Source organism: Colletotrichum jinshuiense, chromosome 11 (assembly GCF_051148585.1).
Source record: "Colletotrichum jinshuiense chromosome 11, complete sequence".
Lineage (NCBI taxonomy): Eukaryota > Fungi > Ascomycota > Sordariomycetes > Glomerellales > Glomerellaceae > Colletotrichum > Colletotrichum jinshuiense.
The window spans coordinates 389347-405331 of record NC_139304.1 but is presented as its reverse complement, the minus strand read 5'-3'; the positions used below and the strand labels follow the sequence as shown (position 1 = coordinate 405331).

General features: G+C 54.4%; 3 protein-coding genes across 3 annotated transcripts; 1 reads left to right on the top strand and 2 right to left on the bottom strand.

The window, feature by feature from the left end:
- Positions 1 to 2823: 2823 nt before the first annotated feature.
- EsH8_XI_000071 (uncharacterized protein) lies at positions 2824 to 4137 on the bottom strand (the record flags this gene model as incomplete). Its single annotated transcript, XM_083273979.1, has 3 exons — positions 2824 to 3153; positions 3213 to 3555; positions 3635 to 4137. The coding sequence occupies 3 exons, from the start codon at positions 4135 to 4137 to the stop codon at positions 2824 to 2826; spliced, it is 1176 nt and encodes a 391-aa protein (XP_083120315.1).
- A 420-nt stretch (positions 4138 to 4557) lies between these two features.
- EsH8_XI_000070 (uncharacterized protein) lies at positions 4558 to 8655 on the top strand (the record flags this gene model as incomplete). The annotated part of the gene is made up of 5 exons (XM_083273978.1): positions 4558 to 5675; positions 5744 to 5969; positions 6876 to 6972; positions 7690 to 7835; positions 8347 to 8655. 5 exons carry the CDS (start codon positions 4558 to 4560, stop codon positions 8653 to 8655), a joined length of 1896 nt encoding a protein of 631 aa, XP_083120314.1.
- A 4184-nt stretch (positions 8656 to 12839) lies between these two features.
- Positions 12840 to 15474, bottom strand: EsH8_XI_000069 (uncharacterized protein; the record flags this gene model as incomplete). The annotated part of the gene is made up of 2 exons (XM_083273977.1): positions 12840 to 14034; positions 14849 to 15474. 2 exons carry the CDS (start codon positions 15472 to 15474, stop codon positions 12840 to 12842), a joined length of 1821 nt encoding a protein of 606 aa, XP_083120313.1.
- Between the last annotated feature and the right edge of the window lie 511 nt (positions 15475 to 15985).

The window sequence follows — 15985 nt, the reverse complement described above, 5'->3', positions numbered from 1 at the left end:
ACAAAGCATTAGCAGAGACGTTTTGAAGCAGTCAGTGGTGGCAACCAGACTCTGGCTCCGGCACCAGCCGCAACTCCCGCTGTCCAGTCTGTGGCATGAAGGCCTGCATCCTGACCTGTGCGGTGTCTTCGTCCGCGCGATTCTTTACCGTGAGTCAGAGACTCCTGCTTTGTTAAATATCGACAATGCAAACCCAGCTGTTCGTATGTTGAAATGCCAGTTTGGCTATGTTGTTGATTAAGCCATCCACCTTGAGGGTGATTTTGGTTGGTCTTAGAATGCCCAACTTTGAAGTGGCCGCTGAGAGGGGCTGACTGGATGAACGTGGGTTTGAAATTTGCGCTAGTCGTATTAATAGTAGTCAGTTTAATAACTTTGGACTTGGATTTGAGATTATTGCACGATCTTTCACGCTGGCTACGTTGTACTAAGAAGGAAGGGATCACTGCGCTTGTGATGGCTCTTGATAGATTCATTGCCATGTTAGGATCAGGATTCCCCATCCGTGTCCGGGACATGTAGAGATTACCCGTTAGTAAGTGGCTGCCTGCATTGATGGCCGGTGAACGTTGATATTCCAGTACTCTGGACATAGAAATGAAACAACGGGTATCTGAGGTTTCTGGAGAAGTAGCCTGACGTACGGGCTAAATTGCTGGCGTCTTCTTTTGTGGTTGCTCTAAACCACCTTTCAAAGCCCATTAAGCTCCAGTCTCACCAAGCTCCTGACCGTATCAGCAGTCAAGAGATCAGGGGAGGAACGGTAGGGAGATTATGACTTGTAGGGCAAGCTAGAGTATAGGCACGATGGGTTTTCAGCTGCTGAACCTGCGGGTGTCATCTCTCGTTGAGCTTGGTAAGAATAAGAATGCATCACCCCATAACAAGTATTTCGGTGGATCGGGGATGATTGTGATTGGAACTTGCTCGCTCAAAAACCAACCCTAACCCTAACCTCCGTACTCAATACAACGGCAAGCAATAGACCTGCCCCACATATAATTTTGCCGCGTCTTTGCGGACCTTGACGTGACGCAGCAGTCTGGAGATGCCTAATGTCTAATGATAACTAGCCACTAACATTGAAAAACAGTGGCTCGTGGGGCTCCCAGCGCTGTGTCAGCATGCGTAGGCCCGCAAGCGGAGTTGTGGCGGTTCGGGCGGTTGAATATTGGGTTCGTGGTGGCGGGTGTCGACATTCCCCGCCACAAATGTGCTTCGTTCCAGCGCAATCCATTAGCAATATGACTCAGCCTCCTCTCGATACTATCTATCCGCCCGATTTTCTTTAGACTGGTGTATCTCGCTGTCGGGGCGTGGGAACGACAGCATCTGCTTCCAGACGCAGGGCAACATAGAAGCCGGTGAGAAGTTGAAAGGTACTGGCATGTTTCCAAGTAAATTTCACGGCGAATAAGAGGTGGCCGCACATATCCCATTCAGAAGAAAATCGAATGGCGCCCACATGCCTACTCGTTTTCTATAAAAGTGAAAAACTATCAAGTTTGGTCGCATGGACCAATTCCCTCAACGTTCAAATTGGTAACGCATCACGTCGCAAGATATCGTTCTGGACGGGTGAGTAAGATGAAGTTCGCCCATTTGTCGCCCGTCCAGTCTGAACCAAGTCGTCAGGACCGGACCGAGACTGGGACCCACCCTGCCCAAGCCGCCCGGTCAGACCGGATCGCCCAAACAGCACAGGTATCTAAGTCAAGCCACCACATACCCACGCAATAGAGGGGCAGGAAAAGAGGAAGTTCTTGGGTGCAGTGAGGTGCAGTGAGGTGTAGTTGGCGACATGATTGGACATGGCCTTGATGAGAGCACCGAGGGCTGCGGGTGCTTGTCTAGAAAACCTAGTTCTCGGGTCAAGGGACTCGGAATCAGGTTATTCAGCACTGAAGACAATAATGACAGCTTGAGATACTAACCCTAACGCTAGCGTTCTTTCTTCGACATAGCATCAACTTCAAGCATTGAAGTTTGAAGTTCTACTTTCGGCTTCTCATTAAGTTATCGCCCACCCGGTAGCCACTACTTGATTTCGCCTCCGAGAGGACAAGGCGGAGGAGCATATAGCGTGGAAACCTCTAAGCAAATGCCTTGGCTGCGATTCGAAGGCCAAGCTTGCGGAATGCGTCTGTCTCTGAGAAACTTTTGCGACAGAAATTGGCTGGCTCTGGTTTGTGCACACTGCCTCTTTCAGCCAAAGTATGGAATCACGGAGCCAGGGATGAGGCGCCGTGACGGCTCGGCATCATCAGCCAAACGACAACGTGCGTCGTTGGCCGGTATCTTGGCGCTCAAAGTTGCTATTGTGGCAGCTATGCTTCACCAGACAGTCGTTTAGGATCCAGCCTGGATAGATAGAGGTGTTTGCTGCGGCACGCTTGAAGGAATGGATGCGGGTGGGAGCGCGCAGCAGGTTCAGTATGATCGCTTGAGATGTGGAGGGAATACGGTAATATGAAGCGATGGGCGCAAGGATAAAAGAGATTGGAGTCTCGGCCGGTTGCGAACGAGAGGAGACGTGTGAGGTAAACCAAGGCAGCCCGGGCCGCCGTGTTGCTCAGGGGGCAGTGATGGGAGACAACATACTCACTTCGCCGGAACGCAGTCGGGTAGCCGACGAGGACCATCAGTGGACAGTCAGTCCATGTCCGCCATCCATGAATTATCTTGAAAAAAGCATTGATTGCTATGAAAATGGGTATCTATCATCCTGCCTGACCATGACCAAACGCCACACAAAAAACAAATCATTATCAACATCAAGCAATTGGTGAGAAAGCACAACACCAAAAGTCATGGTACACTGCATCAACCTGCTCGGAGTCGCTTGTGGCCGTACGGCCCTTCGCAGCCCTCCGGCTTCCCTGTCTGGCATCTTGCTCCCTCGTGCAATGTGTTCTCGTCTTCGTCATAACCCATTGCCCGCTTCTTGTCACGCGTGGACATGGCATGTGTAAGGCGATGCTGGAATGAGGAGTATGGCTCGTAGGGGATGGCGGTATGGTAAATCTGAAACGAGGTGTCTCGTAGAGGAGGTAATCGGGGATATGCGAGCTTGTCGAGGAAGGCGTCTGATATTTCGGTTGTATAGACTCCCAGACAAGACTTATCCTCAACGCAGCTGATGAGAGCATGGGCCTAGACGTTGGTCAGCATCGCCCACTGGGAAACAAGGAAGAGAGTCGAGCAAGACGTACGCAAAAGGCTTGTTCGGTGGGTGGCGGCGAACGGTCTCGAGACTGGACGGACCTGCGCTGGGTCTGGGCCAATGCAATGAGCATGACTGCCACATAAGGATCTCGACGAGGAGCAATATCGGAAGCCAGTTGGGCAATATGGTGTTGGTAGAGACGCTTCTTCTCCTGGCTAAAGTATTGCAGGTAGAGGTTTCGAAGATGTTCGTCGCGGGACGCCTTAATGGCACTGGCGTCAAGGTAGATGATGGAGGGGCCGGGGACCGTGGAGTATCCGGAGGGCGTTTCGAAGGCAATGCCGAGGACTTGTTCTTTGAAATTTCTGTAGCGGAAGGGGACGGCCGTCCTGTTGCAGCAGATCATGTCAGCCATCCTGGCCTTTACGGATCAAGCGCGGTGGAGGAGAGGTGGAGGGGGTGGCGCACCTGCTTTGTTTTGCTGCCAGGGGGCTTGCCTCCAACAGACTCATCATGGCAGCCTGCTTGCCGGCAAGCACCTCGCACAAGGCAATTCTCCTAGCCCACCTTTCCCGCGCAGGAGGCTTGGCCATCAGCAGGAAGCCCAGCGACGGGGTGCACGTCCCCGCGCTGGTGTTGTTGTCCGCATGGTCGCCGCCACTTTCGGTTGAAGCAGTGGGAGAAGACGGCTCTCTGGGACTCGGTATGGCCACTGGAGAGGGGCTTTGAGGCACTTCCGTGGCCTCCGTCGCTGGCGGTGCTGGCGGTGCTTGAGGTGGCGTGTGATGGAGCTTTCGGTCAGGAGGGGAGGTATCAACAAAGGCGCAGCCGAGGAGACGGAGATGGGCAGATGACAGTCGCAAAGGGTGCACCTGCAGCTGAACAAGAGGGTACTGCAAGAGTGTCTGATGCACCGAGAGCCGTGAAAGGTTTGGATCGGGTGTCGTGACTATTGGCAAAAACGAGCGCATGGCGGATGAGGGGATGTTCTGGGTTGAATGGAAAGTCGGCGGTTGTCCAGCAGCGACAGCGACAGCGCGGTACAACAAAAAAACACGGGTGCCGTTGACTGCCGGCAGCAGCAGCTAACGCCCTTTGTCGCGCTGCCTTCCTTTGCAACGCGCGATGCGTGGCACGTGACAAGCAATATGTCACTGCGTTTTACTGATTAGATATGATTAGATAAGAATATGATTAGATAAGTGTCCACCCACCCCGCCCCCACCATCGCGACTGCCGACTCTCAGACCCATGCTCCGATCACTCACTCGCGCTCTCATCTACCCACTTCTTCCTCTCGTCCTCTCAATCCTCTTCTCTCAAAATATGGCCTTATCAAACCAGATACTGCTGCCACTACCGGCAGCAGAAAAAGCAGAAACACACCAACCATGGCCCCCGACAAGTCATATTTTGACTCAATCTCCACCCCTACTGCCTACCGGCGTGAAGCCCATTCTGTAGACGACGACAAAAGTGTGTCTGAAATCCTGGACAAGACAAGCGCAAGCAAATGGGACCGCTCCCACCTCGTCGCACTTCACGTGCTGGTGAGAGGCAAGAGGGACAATATGTTACTGCCTCTCATTTCCGCCAACGCCACGGCCATGGGCTGCATCGCCATCCTGACCTCCACCATGTCGACCGATGTAAGCCCTTTTTGGAGTCAATATCCAGCAACGAGAACGGCGCTGAGCGACAGGCTTCGGGGCCGGGACAGAATCGGCGACCAGAGCACCTTGAGCGAATACGAACTCTCCAAAAACGGTGAGGATCCATCTCTCGGCCGAATCTGGGCGGCCTTGAACCGTCTTGAAGCACCATTGGGCAGCCTGGTCGCGCCGGATGTCGACGAGTACTCCATTACGCACTTTAGCGGCAACCACGCTGCTAATGACCACAACCATGACGACAGTGACGACAGCGGTGACAACAGCAGTCCGAGCCACGGCGAACAGAATAACGCCCCGGCCACCCCTCCCACGCCGAACCTACCGCCCTCGAAGAGGACCCGCAGGGCGCCCCCGGCCTACCCCGGTATGGTCGCGATGGCTGACACCAGCCCTGGAACAGCGCCCGCCACGTCCTCACCGCACTCCGCCTTTACACCTGATTACGAAGCCACCTCCGGCCGCAGCAGCGCTGAGGATCTAACATTTGACTTCATTGCTGCCGTTCTCCGTCACCTGCTGCTCCACGTGCCGCCCCAACACGCGTACAAACCAGAAGAAGGCGACACTGCGCCACTCGACTTTGACGCCCTCAAACTTCCTCTCCGCTCCGTCATCTCTTCTCGGGTCGTCTTTACGTCCGTGGACGACGGGGGCCTATGGATCAAGCCCCTGTCGAAGGTGTCGCGCGCCCGCGTGGCTATCCTCGAGACGAAGCGATTCATCACTCGCATTGTCAACGGCAAGCCTGACTTCTCCGACGCGCTGCTGGCGCAGGTTGTCGGGGAGTCTTTGGCCGTGCGACTGGGGAAAGATCTATGGTTAGGGCCAAAGGAAAGGTAAGTCGGCAGCTGACCGCTGTCGACGGCGCATCGCCTATCATCTCGCTAACTCCTCGACTGTTCAGTATCATTGTCATTGTTGCCGCACGTTACTTTGTACGGTTTCTCGAGATTGAAATTTCGGACCAATACCTCAACAGTCTCAAGAAACACATTCACGAGAAAGCCCCCTTCCAAGAGTTCATCAATGTCCAACACACACGTTGGTTCGACTTCAGGGACGCAACAGATCGCCTACAGATCATGCGCAACGTTTCTGGCATCGTGGCGGTCACGCAACAAGCTTTTGAGGTTTAATTGGAGTGTGGTGCCGGGGTGTTGTGTCGACTGGTCCTGGAAAGCTGCTGAGATGGCCTGGATGGCGTGCCGGGGGAATTGGTTTTGTAAACATTACGAGTATCGGTTAGCCAAGAGGCACTTTTTTCATTACTCTCGCGGAACGAGGGTATTTCTCTTTTCTTGTGTCGGCGTTCCTACAAGGATTGTTTCCCGGGGTGTTTTGGTACTCTTTACACGCATGCAACAGCTGCTGCGCTGGTCAGCCAGGCATCTGGACAAAATAAAAGACCAAGCCGCCTCCCCAATGACCAGGGCTTTGACATGTTGCGCACCCCATCAAAGCCTCGCCCGCCGTCTTGTGCTTGCCCGTTCGTGTGTGTTGACCACCCTGTCAGAGGAATTTGTTGCAACGATGGGCCTTCTCAAACTAAGGTTGTCGGGATCCAGCATAGGGTAGGCGTTTGAATTTGTGACTTTCTTGGAACTCTTCCAAAAAGTAGGCTTCCCACTCGCATTCGACACCCTCACCTAGGGTCCCTGTGTTCCTTAATATCTCTGCAAACTCGCCTCTTCATGTCCTGCTTTTAACCTATAAGCGCGGCAAGCTGGGTGGCAAGGGCCTGTTTGGAATAGTGTGCGCCACGGGAATCCCGTTGCGTGTCGCTGCTGGCGCCCGTCATCAGAAGGTATAGAGACTTTGTCCGGACGACATGACCGTCTTGCATTCTACGTATCGAAGGAAGCTTGGCCCCGGAAAGGCGGTACCGCTTCCACGTCGCTGTGGACCGCTTGTCTGTGTCGCGTAGCGTCTTCGTTTTCCTCTTTGGAACCGATGTTGCAGCCAGCCACAATCCCCTAGACGCCCTCAAAATCCTTCATCTACGGCGCCCGGATCTCGACATTATCGTTCTTTGCCAGTCCTTCCAGCATGCCCCTCTCGAAACGGTCACGCGTGGAGCGACCGCATCCAAACCCAAGAAGCCGGTAGACCGCCTCAAAGAGGCCGTTGGATCCCGTAAGTCAATGCCGTTCTCGTTGCATGCCGCTGGTATCTCGTCTGCCCGAACCGACGAGTCTAACCTGGACGCCGACATCTGTGTCTAGGGCCGAGTCTGTGAGGGCGCCTGGTCCATACGGCCATCGAAGAAGAACAAACACGCAAACAGAACCTCCACAAAGGGAGCACCGCGAGAGATCCTTGAGCGATGAGTCCTTTGACGAACAGGCCGAACACCAACCTCCTCAAAACCACAATTCTGTCGATAAATTCTCCTCACGAGGAAGAGGTCAATCAGACGGTTGATTCAACAGCTGCTGCCGACAAAACACGAATATCTGGCAACGGAGTACACTCTCAGCGATCCACCAAAGACGGCGTCTTCAGACAGCCCCATCACCTGTCCCTCTCCAACAACGACCTCCAAGACAGTCATGACATGAAATTTCCAAACACCAAAGCTAAATCCTCGTTGGGTACCCCTGGCACGAAATCACAGCCTCCCTAAAGAGTCCGTTCTTGGCAGGTCCGGAGGTTCTCAACACAGTGTCAGACCATCTTTCTGGCTTTGTCGATTCAGACGACCCGAATGAGACAGACATCGCCTGCAACGCGCGACTGCCAACGTTAAAAGGTCGAATCTATACATTCTCGAAGAAGAGGACAAAACGGCACTCCATAAGCAGTCTGTTCTTACCACATCGCCCTCCAGTCCGTCTCATGCTAGCGTGGAAGGCTTGCCTATTATCGATAGCAGCGACGACAAGGCTCTCTCCAATATCCACGACCCCGGGTTCGTTGCCGAGGGTCACATGACAGTCGGGAATTATCGCCTGCCCGTGGCGACAAGAGCAGAGACAGGCGCCAGCAAGAAGCGCAAGGTGATTGAAACACTCTCACCACGCTGTGATGGTGACGGCAGTTTAAACTACAGGAGGCGACATCCACGACACGACACGCCTATCCCGGAAGTTTCCAGGTCGACGCGACTTTCGATAAATGACACTTTCTTAAACCCAAGACTTGAAATTGTATCCTGGCACCCTGAGGATTTTAGTCCAGCCAGCCGCAATCTGCAGGACATATGGCCGCGTTCGCCAGACAACACGGCGACCCCGGAGGGTGCCAGTAAACTGCATCTTTTGAGACTCAGCTCGTTCTCAGATCAAAGCAACGAGCTGTTTTCTCCGTCTCCTGAAAACTCAAATTCTGCCGGTGTCAAGCCGCCGCCAACTCTGGAAGTAGCCGCACAGAACCCCACCAGAGGCGCTACGGTGTTCTTCGCCCTCAGTGGCGACAGGGGGCGCTCTCGTTTTCAGGCCTGGCTCCATCACTCTGGAAAACGCAAAAAGCCTCGCCGGCAGTCTCACAAAGTTTTTGGGAGACCTTCAGAGGTTCATTACGTCCACGGAAGAAAACGCCCGTGAGAAACATGACATGACGCGGACAGCCAAGGCGGAGGTTGGCGAGGTGCTGGCCAGTCTCTGGGCAAAGAAGGTGCCCCACGATATCGAGGAGATCGCGTCCCTGAAGAAGGTTTTGGTCATGGCGGTGTCTCCTACGGCTGATGCAGAGCTGAGGAAAGTCTTGGAGCAACGGAGGTCCTGGCTCGCTTCCAAGCAAGACGAGCGTGCGCGGACAGAGCTGGGCTTTCGTGCGGTGGAAGAGGAGTTCAAGACGATCGAGCAGGGTCTCGTATAAGGCCCATGTCGATTACCACACATCACCGAAGGTACGTGAAGCTCGTGTTTACAGAGAGGGACTGGGGCATGCCACGTTTTTATAGGTATTCTTGGTCCACAGTGGACTGTTACTAGAGTATGGGGCTATGTAATTCGCGAAAAGGTTTACTCAACGTCAACGACTTGGACGAGACTAGTGGCTGCTTGTGGCTGCTTGTGATGAAGTTTTTGGTGGCTTCTAGGTAGTGAAGTGAGTGTGACCAACCTGCTGATGATGATTCAAGGCGGATGTGGCTTGCTCACCCGTATCGGGCACGTGGTTCGTGAGGGTCTCGACACTGTGGGAGGGAGACGACGGTAAATCCCGAGACGCTTCTGCCAGTTCTTCCGGCATCGACTAGTCGCACATGTTTTCTGCTGCCTTGCTACAACTTGGGATAGACGTTGCGCTGCCTGACGGTGCTGGACGTGACTGGCTGGACGTGACTGGCGGTGCAGAGTTGGCAGCACCCATTGCGACGAGCCGAGCGGGGGGTTTGGTTGGAAAGCCCACGTCGTATCCCAGTTCCATACAAATGCGGTCGAGGGTTCCAAGATGATGTTGGGGCGAGGCTCTTCTAACGAACATGATCCTCCGGCTTCATGGGCATCCCGGAAGGGACCCTCTAGAAGCCTGTCCGAGCCGGCCAGCATGTGAGCTTGAGCACGTACCTTTCCCATGGCCTCTTCCCAAGAGCCGACCGAAGTGCCATTGCGTGTACAGAGTATGTGTCAAGGAAGTACTCATCATGTCTTGAATGCAAACCATTGAAAAGGGTAAGGTCGAGGAATGTATAACTAGTAGATTCAAAATTGAGCCGTGCCAATTGGCTGCAGGAATATTAAACCTCGTCAAACTGGGGTGGGGGGGAAAGAAAAAAGAAAAAAGAAACCCGCGCGAGTCATGGCGCCAGCAGCCAGCAAATCACATCCCTAAAGCCATCCTATTCAGGCAAGTCGCTTAGCACGAAACATTGTGGCGCATCTGTATGACGTGGTAATTGGAGGAGCATCACAGCTATCAGCGTCAGCACCGCCAGCATCACCACCAGCCCCTCCAGCCTTGGTGTTACTCCCACGCATACGTGTAGCGACTATTCCATGTACCTTTGACGAGGAGCATGAGGTTGAAGAGGTGTCGCGCAGCCAGCAAGGAGGAGTAGGAAGCGGGTGGGAGGACGGGGGAGAACAAGGCCGGGACGGAGACATGTGCGCCCAGGTCGAGAATCTGAAGGCGTGGTACTAGTGGTTGGTGGCAGGTCATCGCCAGAGAGTTGCCGAGGCGGGCGCACGCGGATCCTGATGTGATGAAGCTATTCCGTGGAGGCGCCTCAGCGGTCTCGAGAGCTGGACGGTCGTTTGTAGTTTGACTCGGCAGTCCGGAAGGAATGTCTCGGAGATGCTGGTTCATAGGCCGACGTTGCAGGCAGGCTGACTTGGCTGTGTCCGCGACGGGGGAGGGCGAGGAAACGGAAATGGGTGCGCCGAGACACGTCGATGTACACTCAACCGGTCTCCTGCGGAGGGGAGATGACGTACAGGCTCGATTGGTTTCGACGTGGCAGATGGGGACGGGGTTGGTAACTTGTCGCGTAGGTATCTGAAAAGAGCGATGGCACAATAATTAGCGAAATTCCGTTTACATTTTTCTTTTTGAGCTGGGATACACAAGGGAAACAAAAGATGACCTACATCTGTCTAGTAATTGAAAAGCTCACGGAGCTTGTTTTTGTAAGTCGAGTTGAATGGTAATCGGAGGAAAGAAGGTTTGAAAAAAAGAATTGAAAAAAAGCGGAAAACTCAAGGTGTGGTGCGGTGCGTAGGAAGGAACTGTGCGTTTAGGAGGTGCCTGCCCCAACTGACACTGAAGAATGCATCCAACCAGCTGTCGGCTGGTGATGCAACCGAGGCTGGATCTTCAAGTTTCGTGCTACCTTAGGCAGATAAAGTCAGATGCTGAGATAAGCTGGGTAGGTAGTGATAAGTCTAGCCAAGCTCCTCCCCTTCCCCAGAAAAGCAGAGCAGAGCCTCCTTTTCCCTTTAACTCCTTCACTAGAGAGATTCCCGACGCAGCTCAGACTCAACGTACTCTTCTTCCTTACAATAACTGCCACCTGCTGGTACTGACAGATTCACACCTAGCTAGCTACGGGTATTTGGGTTCGGCAAGCGGGTGAATTATGGCGGGTGGGCGAAGTTATGTAAAGATGCATCAGGTCGCTGGCATCGCTTTTCTTCAGTGCTGCTGGGCGCCATTGCTTTGCTGATTTGTTGCTTTACAATTGACCGGCCAAGTTGCTTAGAGCTGGAGGTCCTCAAAATGACTCGCTCATCTTTCTGAAAACTGGCCTCGCTGGTGAAAGCGGCGGGAAACGAGCGTGGCTTGGTTTAGGAGGGGTACGTGATGTTGGGATCGCTTCAGTGGAGAGTACAGATGCATACCTCGGAGGTATTGCGAAGATGCAATCTTTACAGGCACGTATGCTTTCAATTCCTTTCTAATCCTGGGCTGGATGTCTTTTCGTGCGTCGATGTCCATTGTTAAGCAGGAAAGAACTGGGGGCTTGGATGCATGCGAGGATTGAGGGGCGCAGGACTGGCGGCATTGGGCGGGCTAAGTTTGGGCGGGCTAAGTTTGGGAGGGCTAAGTTTGGGAGGGCTAAGTTTGGGCGTGCTAGATTCGGGGCGGGCAAAATTCCGGGCGGGTTAGATTCAGGCGGGCAAGATTTGGGGCGGGCAAAGCTTGGGCGGGCCGACTGGCAGATTTTCGCTACAACATCTACACTGGCTCTCCGATGTCCTCGCCCATTCAATATGCTAAGAAAGGAATCCCCACCTCTTGTGATGTTCTGCCAACCACTCACTGCGGTGTTTGACGACGGGAGATGGGCCATCGCCATCCATCTTCGCCCTCTCTCCCGTGTAAGTGTGCTGAGGGAGGCAGTGGGCCGCCAGCAGCATTAGGCGTGATGGCTCTGCGGGGGTTCGCCGGAGTCATTTCCCAAGTACCTCCTTACCTTGCAGATGAGGGAGGTGGAGTGTGTAATTACAAAAGACACAGAGCAGGAAGTCCGCAGGGGTTCTGGGCACTTTGGGCATGGCGTCTTATCCAAGCCGACCCGAGGCGATACACTTGGCCAATCATTTGGCGGCAGTTACAGTCAGTTGCACACTCATCCAAAGCAAACTTCTACAACAACCCTACGTTAATACGGTGGTGAGCATCAGTACCGACAAGCAACACGGTAGCCGCGCGTCTCGACGTCCAGTCCACCCACGGACCGCATCTGCCATCTTTAGCATTTTTATTACATCACAAACGTTCGTCCGTCTCCCCTACTAACAGCCACACATCGTCCGTCACAGTGAATATCCGCCCCGGCCAAGATCAACCACTACTACAACCGCCGCAGTCTGAGCTTCAAATGCAAGCAGAAAAAATATGCGATGATTGAATAGTCTGGGAAAAGAATTTAGCCACTATTGATTTCCGAGTCACAACCTGCAGAGACGTGCAAGTGTGAACGAAGGATCAAGTTCAAGAAGTTGGCGAGAAAAGGAGAAATAGAAGGAAGAGGTGGAAGTTAGGTCCCTAAGCACCCGCTGTACCTCGTGGGATAGGTACGTACCCTGGCTGCTTGGGCATTCTGGCGCTAAGGCAAATCTTATCGACTCGCTTATCTCACACAGACCTACCGGTACCGGTACCTAGAAACCTACTACCGGTAGGTACCAACCGCATGTGTGTGGATTACGTGATCAATTGGGGCCCAATGATTGGACCCGAATGGGGCTGACTGCCGTTTTAATTCTCCCAACGACAACTACACCCAATACACTATTTGGCACCCATTCTTGGGCTCGCAACCATCCTAATTATTTTCCAACATCGCCCGCAATTAACGGCGTCGTTGTTGTGACATTTTCTGACGTAGCTGCTTGTTCCCTTGTCTCTTGGGGCGTATCGAAGTCGTAACACTTACAACTCAGGCAACACATCCGTCCACCTTTGCTTATTTAGCATGTCTTAATGAAGACAAGTGCTGGCATATCTCGCATCACCTTCGCCTATGTCGCTCCAAATCTCGTCGATCTCGACAAGTTTATGGTTTCAGCGGGCCTCCTAGGTACTGCGCACTCTGTCTGACCCATCTACGCACACTACTACTTACCCCGCCGCCGCGCCTCGTCTACATGTTCGGCAAAGGCCTCGTGCCCCTTGAGAACTGCCACCTCGGCGTCGTTCATGGCCCCCTCGGCAATCCAGAGCCTCTTCTGAAGCCTAGCCAGATTCGAATCGGCCCCGGCCGACGCTGCATGAGACACCTCCCCCAGCGCCCTGTCAAGGTCTCTCTGCGCTGCCTCCACCTCCCTGGCGGCCCGGCCCCTCCGGCTCCGCGCTAGCGCGAAGGAGTAGTACTCGGGCGGGACCCCGAGGGCGGAGACGGCACCGACTGTGGGGCTGCATGGCAATCGCTGTTCCTCGTCCGTCACCGATGCTGCCGCTGCCGCTGTTCTCTGCGCCATCGTGGCCGGCACGTTTGTCGGTGTCTGCCGTGCCGACTCGTATTCCTCGCTTCTCGTCGGGGGGTTGCATCGCTCAGACCGAAATGCTGACGCTGCGCCGCAGTGTGCGGGCAGTGCCGGCTTCCTGAATTTGGTTGAGAATGGCTGCATCGCGCTGAGCGCTTTGGCCACGTCGTTTTCAACGACACAGCCATCAAGGACCTTCATTATGTCGTTGTAGACTTCGTCCGACGACTGCGGTGGATGGCCCGTTGGCTTTTGTGCCGCGGCACTCGACGCCTGCTCCTCCCTCTCGCCGGCCCCGACAGTGCCGACCCCGGCGGGTGGTGCAAGCCGTTCCACATCATCGGCAGTCACCAACAGTGGAGGCGGCGTCGAGACGATGCATTCGGGCGGGGCTGTCGTTGCCGCCGGTTCGGGAGACTGGCCGGCGGCGATGGCTTGGTCGCCCTGCGTCTCCCGTTGGGTCGCGCCTTTTATGCGTGCAGCGTCGCTTACATCCCAGTTGATAAAGTTGCGGTTGAACCACGAAGCGAAGTCTCTGTTGTTGGTAGCCCAACCTGGGCAGAAGTCTTCTTCGTCGTCCACGGCCTCGGTCAAGCTAGCGAGCTTGGTGGCCTTGCGCAAGAGGTCTTTCGTCAAGAGCCCAAGCTTCGCACTATCCGGTTCGTTTTCCTCCAAGTAGTCCCGGAATCGGAGGACCTGTCGCGATCTCAACGCCCAGTTGTCCAGCTTTGCCTTGTCTTTCCTTGACATGATGGCCGGGAGCTGTGCTTTGATCAGGCTTTCTTCAGTGGTCCTCTGCAAAGCCTGAGAGGTGGCTTCTCCCGGACTGACGAGACCTACCGAGCGTTCGAGGTTCCTGAAGAAATTGCCTCTCGTCTTCATTGGGAGAGCTACGGTCTTGCTCTGCAACGTCCAGGAGCGTAAGGCGAGCCGCAGGCGCCGTTGTGCTGTTTGCGGCTGAGCTGGTCGAACCTGCTGCTGGGTGGCGTTGAGTTGAGAGGGGAGAAGGTTGGCAAGGCGAGGTTGCGGACCGAGTGGTTGGCATCAAGTAAACCTTGGCCATCTGATGAGTTGATTATCTGCAGCCAACAGATTGTTCCCCCAGCTCTCTTGTTGATATTTTGTCTCAGCCAACCATTCGTGTAACCTTTGGAGCCAATGCCCTCCCTGATGGTGGTTCGATCTTAATGGTTGGATCAGAACCTGCTGGAACTTTCACGGTAAAGGAACATGACGAGTCGCAACTGATGTTCGAAATTTCACTGTCTCGGGTAGCTGCACAGATCACTGGACATTTACGTTTATCATTTTATCCTGGCAAAGGGATGATGCATCACATTGACGTTTATGCGACCAGGCTGAGAGGCCGCAGGTGAGTGGATTTGACTAAAACTGGCGCGAGACAGGGCACGACAGACAACACTGCCAACGCGGTATACGGAAGCAAATGCAGCACATGGTTCAAATATTGAGCAAGGGCACAGGCTTCAACATTAGCAACAAACATGAACAAAAAAAGGGCGCATCCGGGCCTCAAACCTCAACCCGCCCATAACTCGCCGCAAAACTTGCTCATCCACTTCGTCCTCTGAGGCGCGCTCTTGCGGCCCCTTATCGCCGGCATCACCTCCGCCACGTACCTCGCGCGCATTCCGGCGTCTGCAAGAAACATTCCGACATCGATGGCAAGCCTCCTCATAGCCATGTTCTCGTCAACAGCAACATCCAGCCCGCCTGCCCGCTCGGCTTCATTGCCGCCCTCAAGCGTCTGCCCGAGGCTCCCCAAAAGCCTGGCCCTCTCGGGGTCGCCTTTTGGTCGTTCCGAGGCGGAAATTTCGTCAATGAACCGTGTCGTCGCGTCGCGTACGGCGTCCCGGACCAGCTTGTCTCGATGCAATTGTCCCCCGCCGCCGCCGTCGCTACTCAACCAGATGCCGAGGGGCGCCACGCTCGGGTCCAGGCCTAGGAAGGAGAAGAGGTCCACGGCGCCGCCATGCGTGTTATGGTCGTAGATGCGATGCTCGAGGAGGCATATATCCTCCCTAGTCTGATCTCGTGATGACGCCGCTGCGGGTTGTTTGCCACCCCCGCCGCCACCGAGGGGCCTGGTTTGGTATTGAGGGTGACCATCTTTGGTGATGCTGAGAGAGAAGAAGACTGCTATGAATACGAGCACCGCCAAGGTTCCCGCTGCGAAAAGAGCCGGGTTCAGCCCACCTCCGATCAACCCCAAGAGCAGTCTGGACAGAGTCCCATCGGTGTTCATTCCTGAGTCGCCTGAAGACGGTGTGACGCGCCCCGTATCGATAACCCGAGGTGGCTGATGATGCTGACATGTCGCGCTCGGGCTTCTCCTTCGGTGCGGCATCTTTTTGATATCGAAGCTGGGTTGTTAACATGCCGAGCTGTCGGATTGGAAGACACACTCCGTCTAGCAGGCTTGGGCAGAGTTATTGAGGACCGGGAATGGTTGATAGGTGTCATAGGTGGGTGGATAGACGGGTTGATATACCGCCATACCATACGCCACTAAATCATGTATGTCATTGCGTTCCGTCAAAGCTGGATTCAAGAGGCTGGTTTCGCTCTACATGGTCCAGGGGGGAAGGTGGAACAAGGAGAGCAGTCGACATGAGCGAAAGCATCAATCACATTAGGGCCATTGCGTGGCCGGGTCGCCGGCCAGCCAACCTAGTAACCCATCTGTGGAAACCTGACAACCAAAGATCAACTACCATCCCTGGGCCTGGGCTTGGGCCTATCTTTTGTCTAAATCC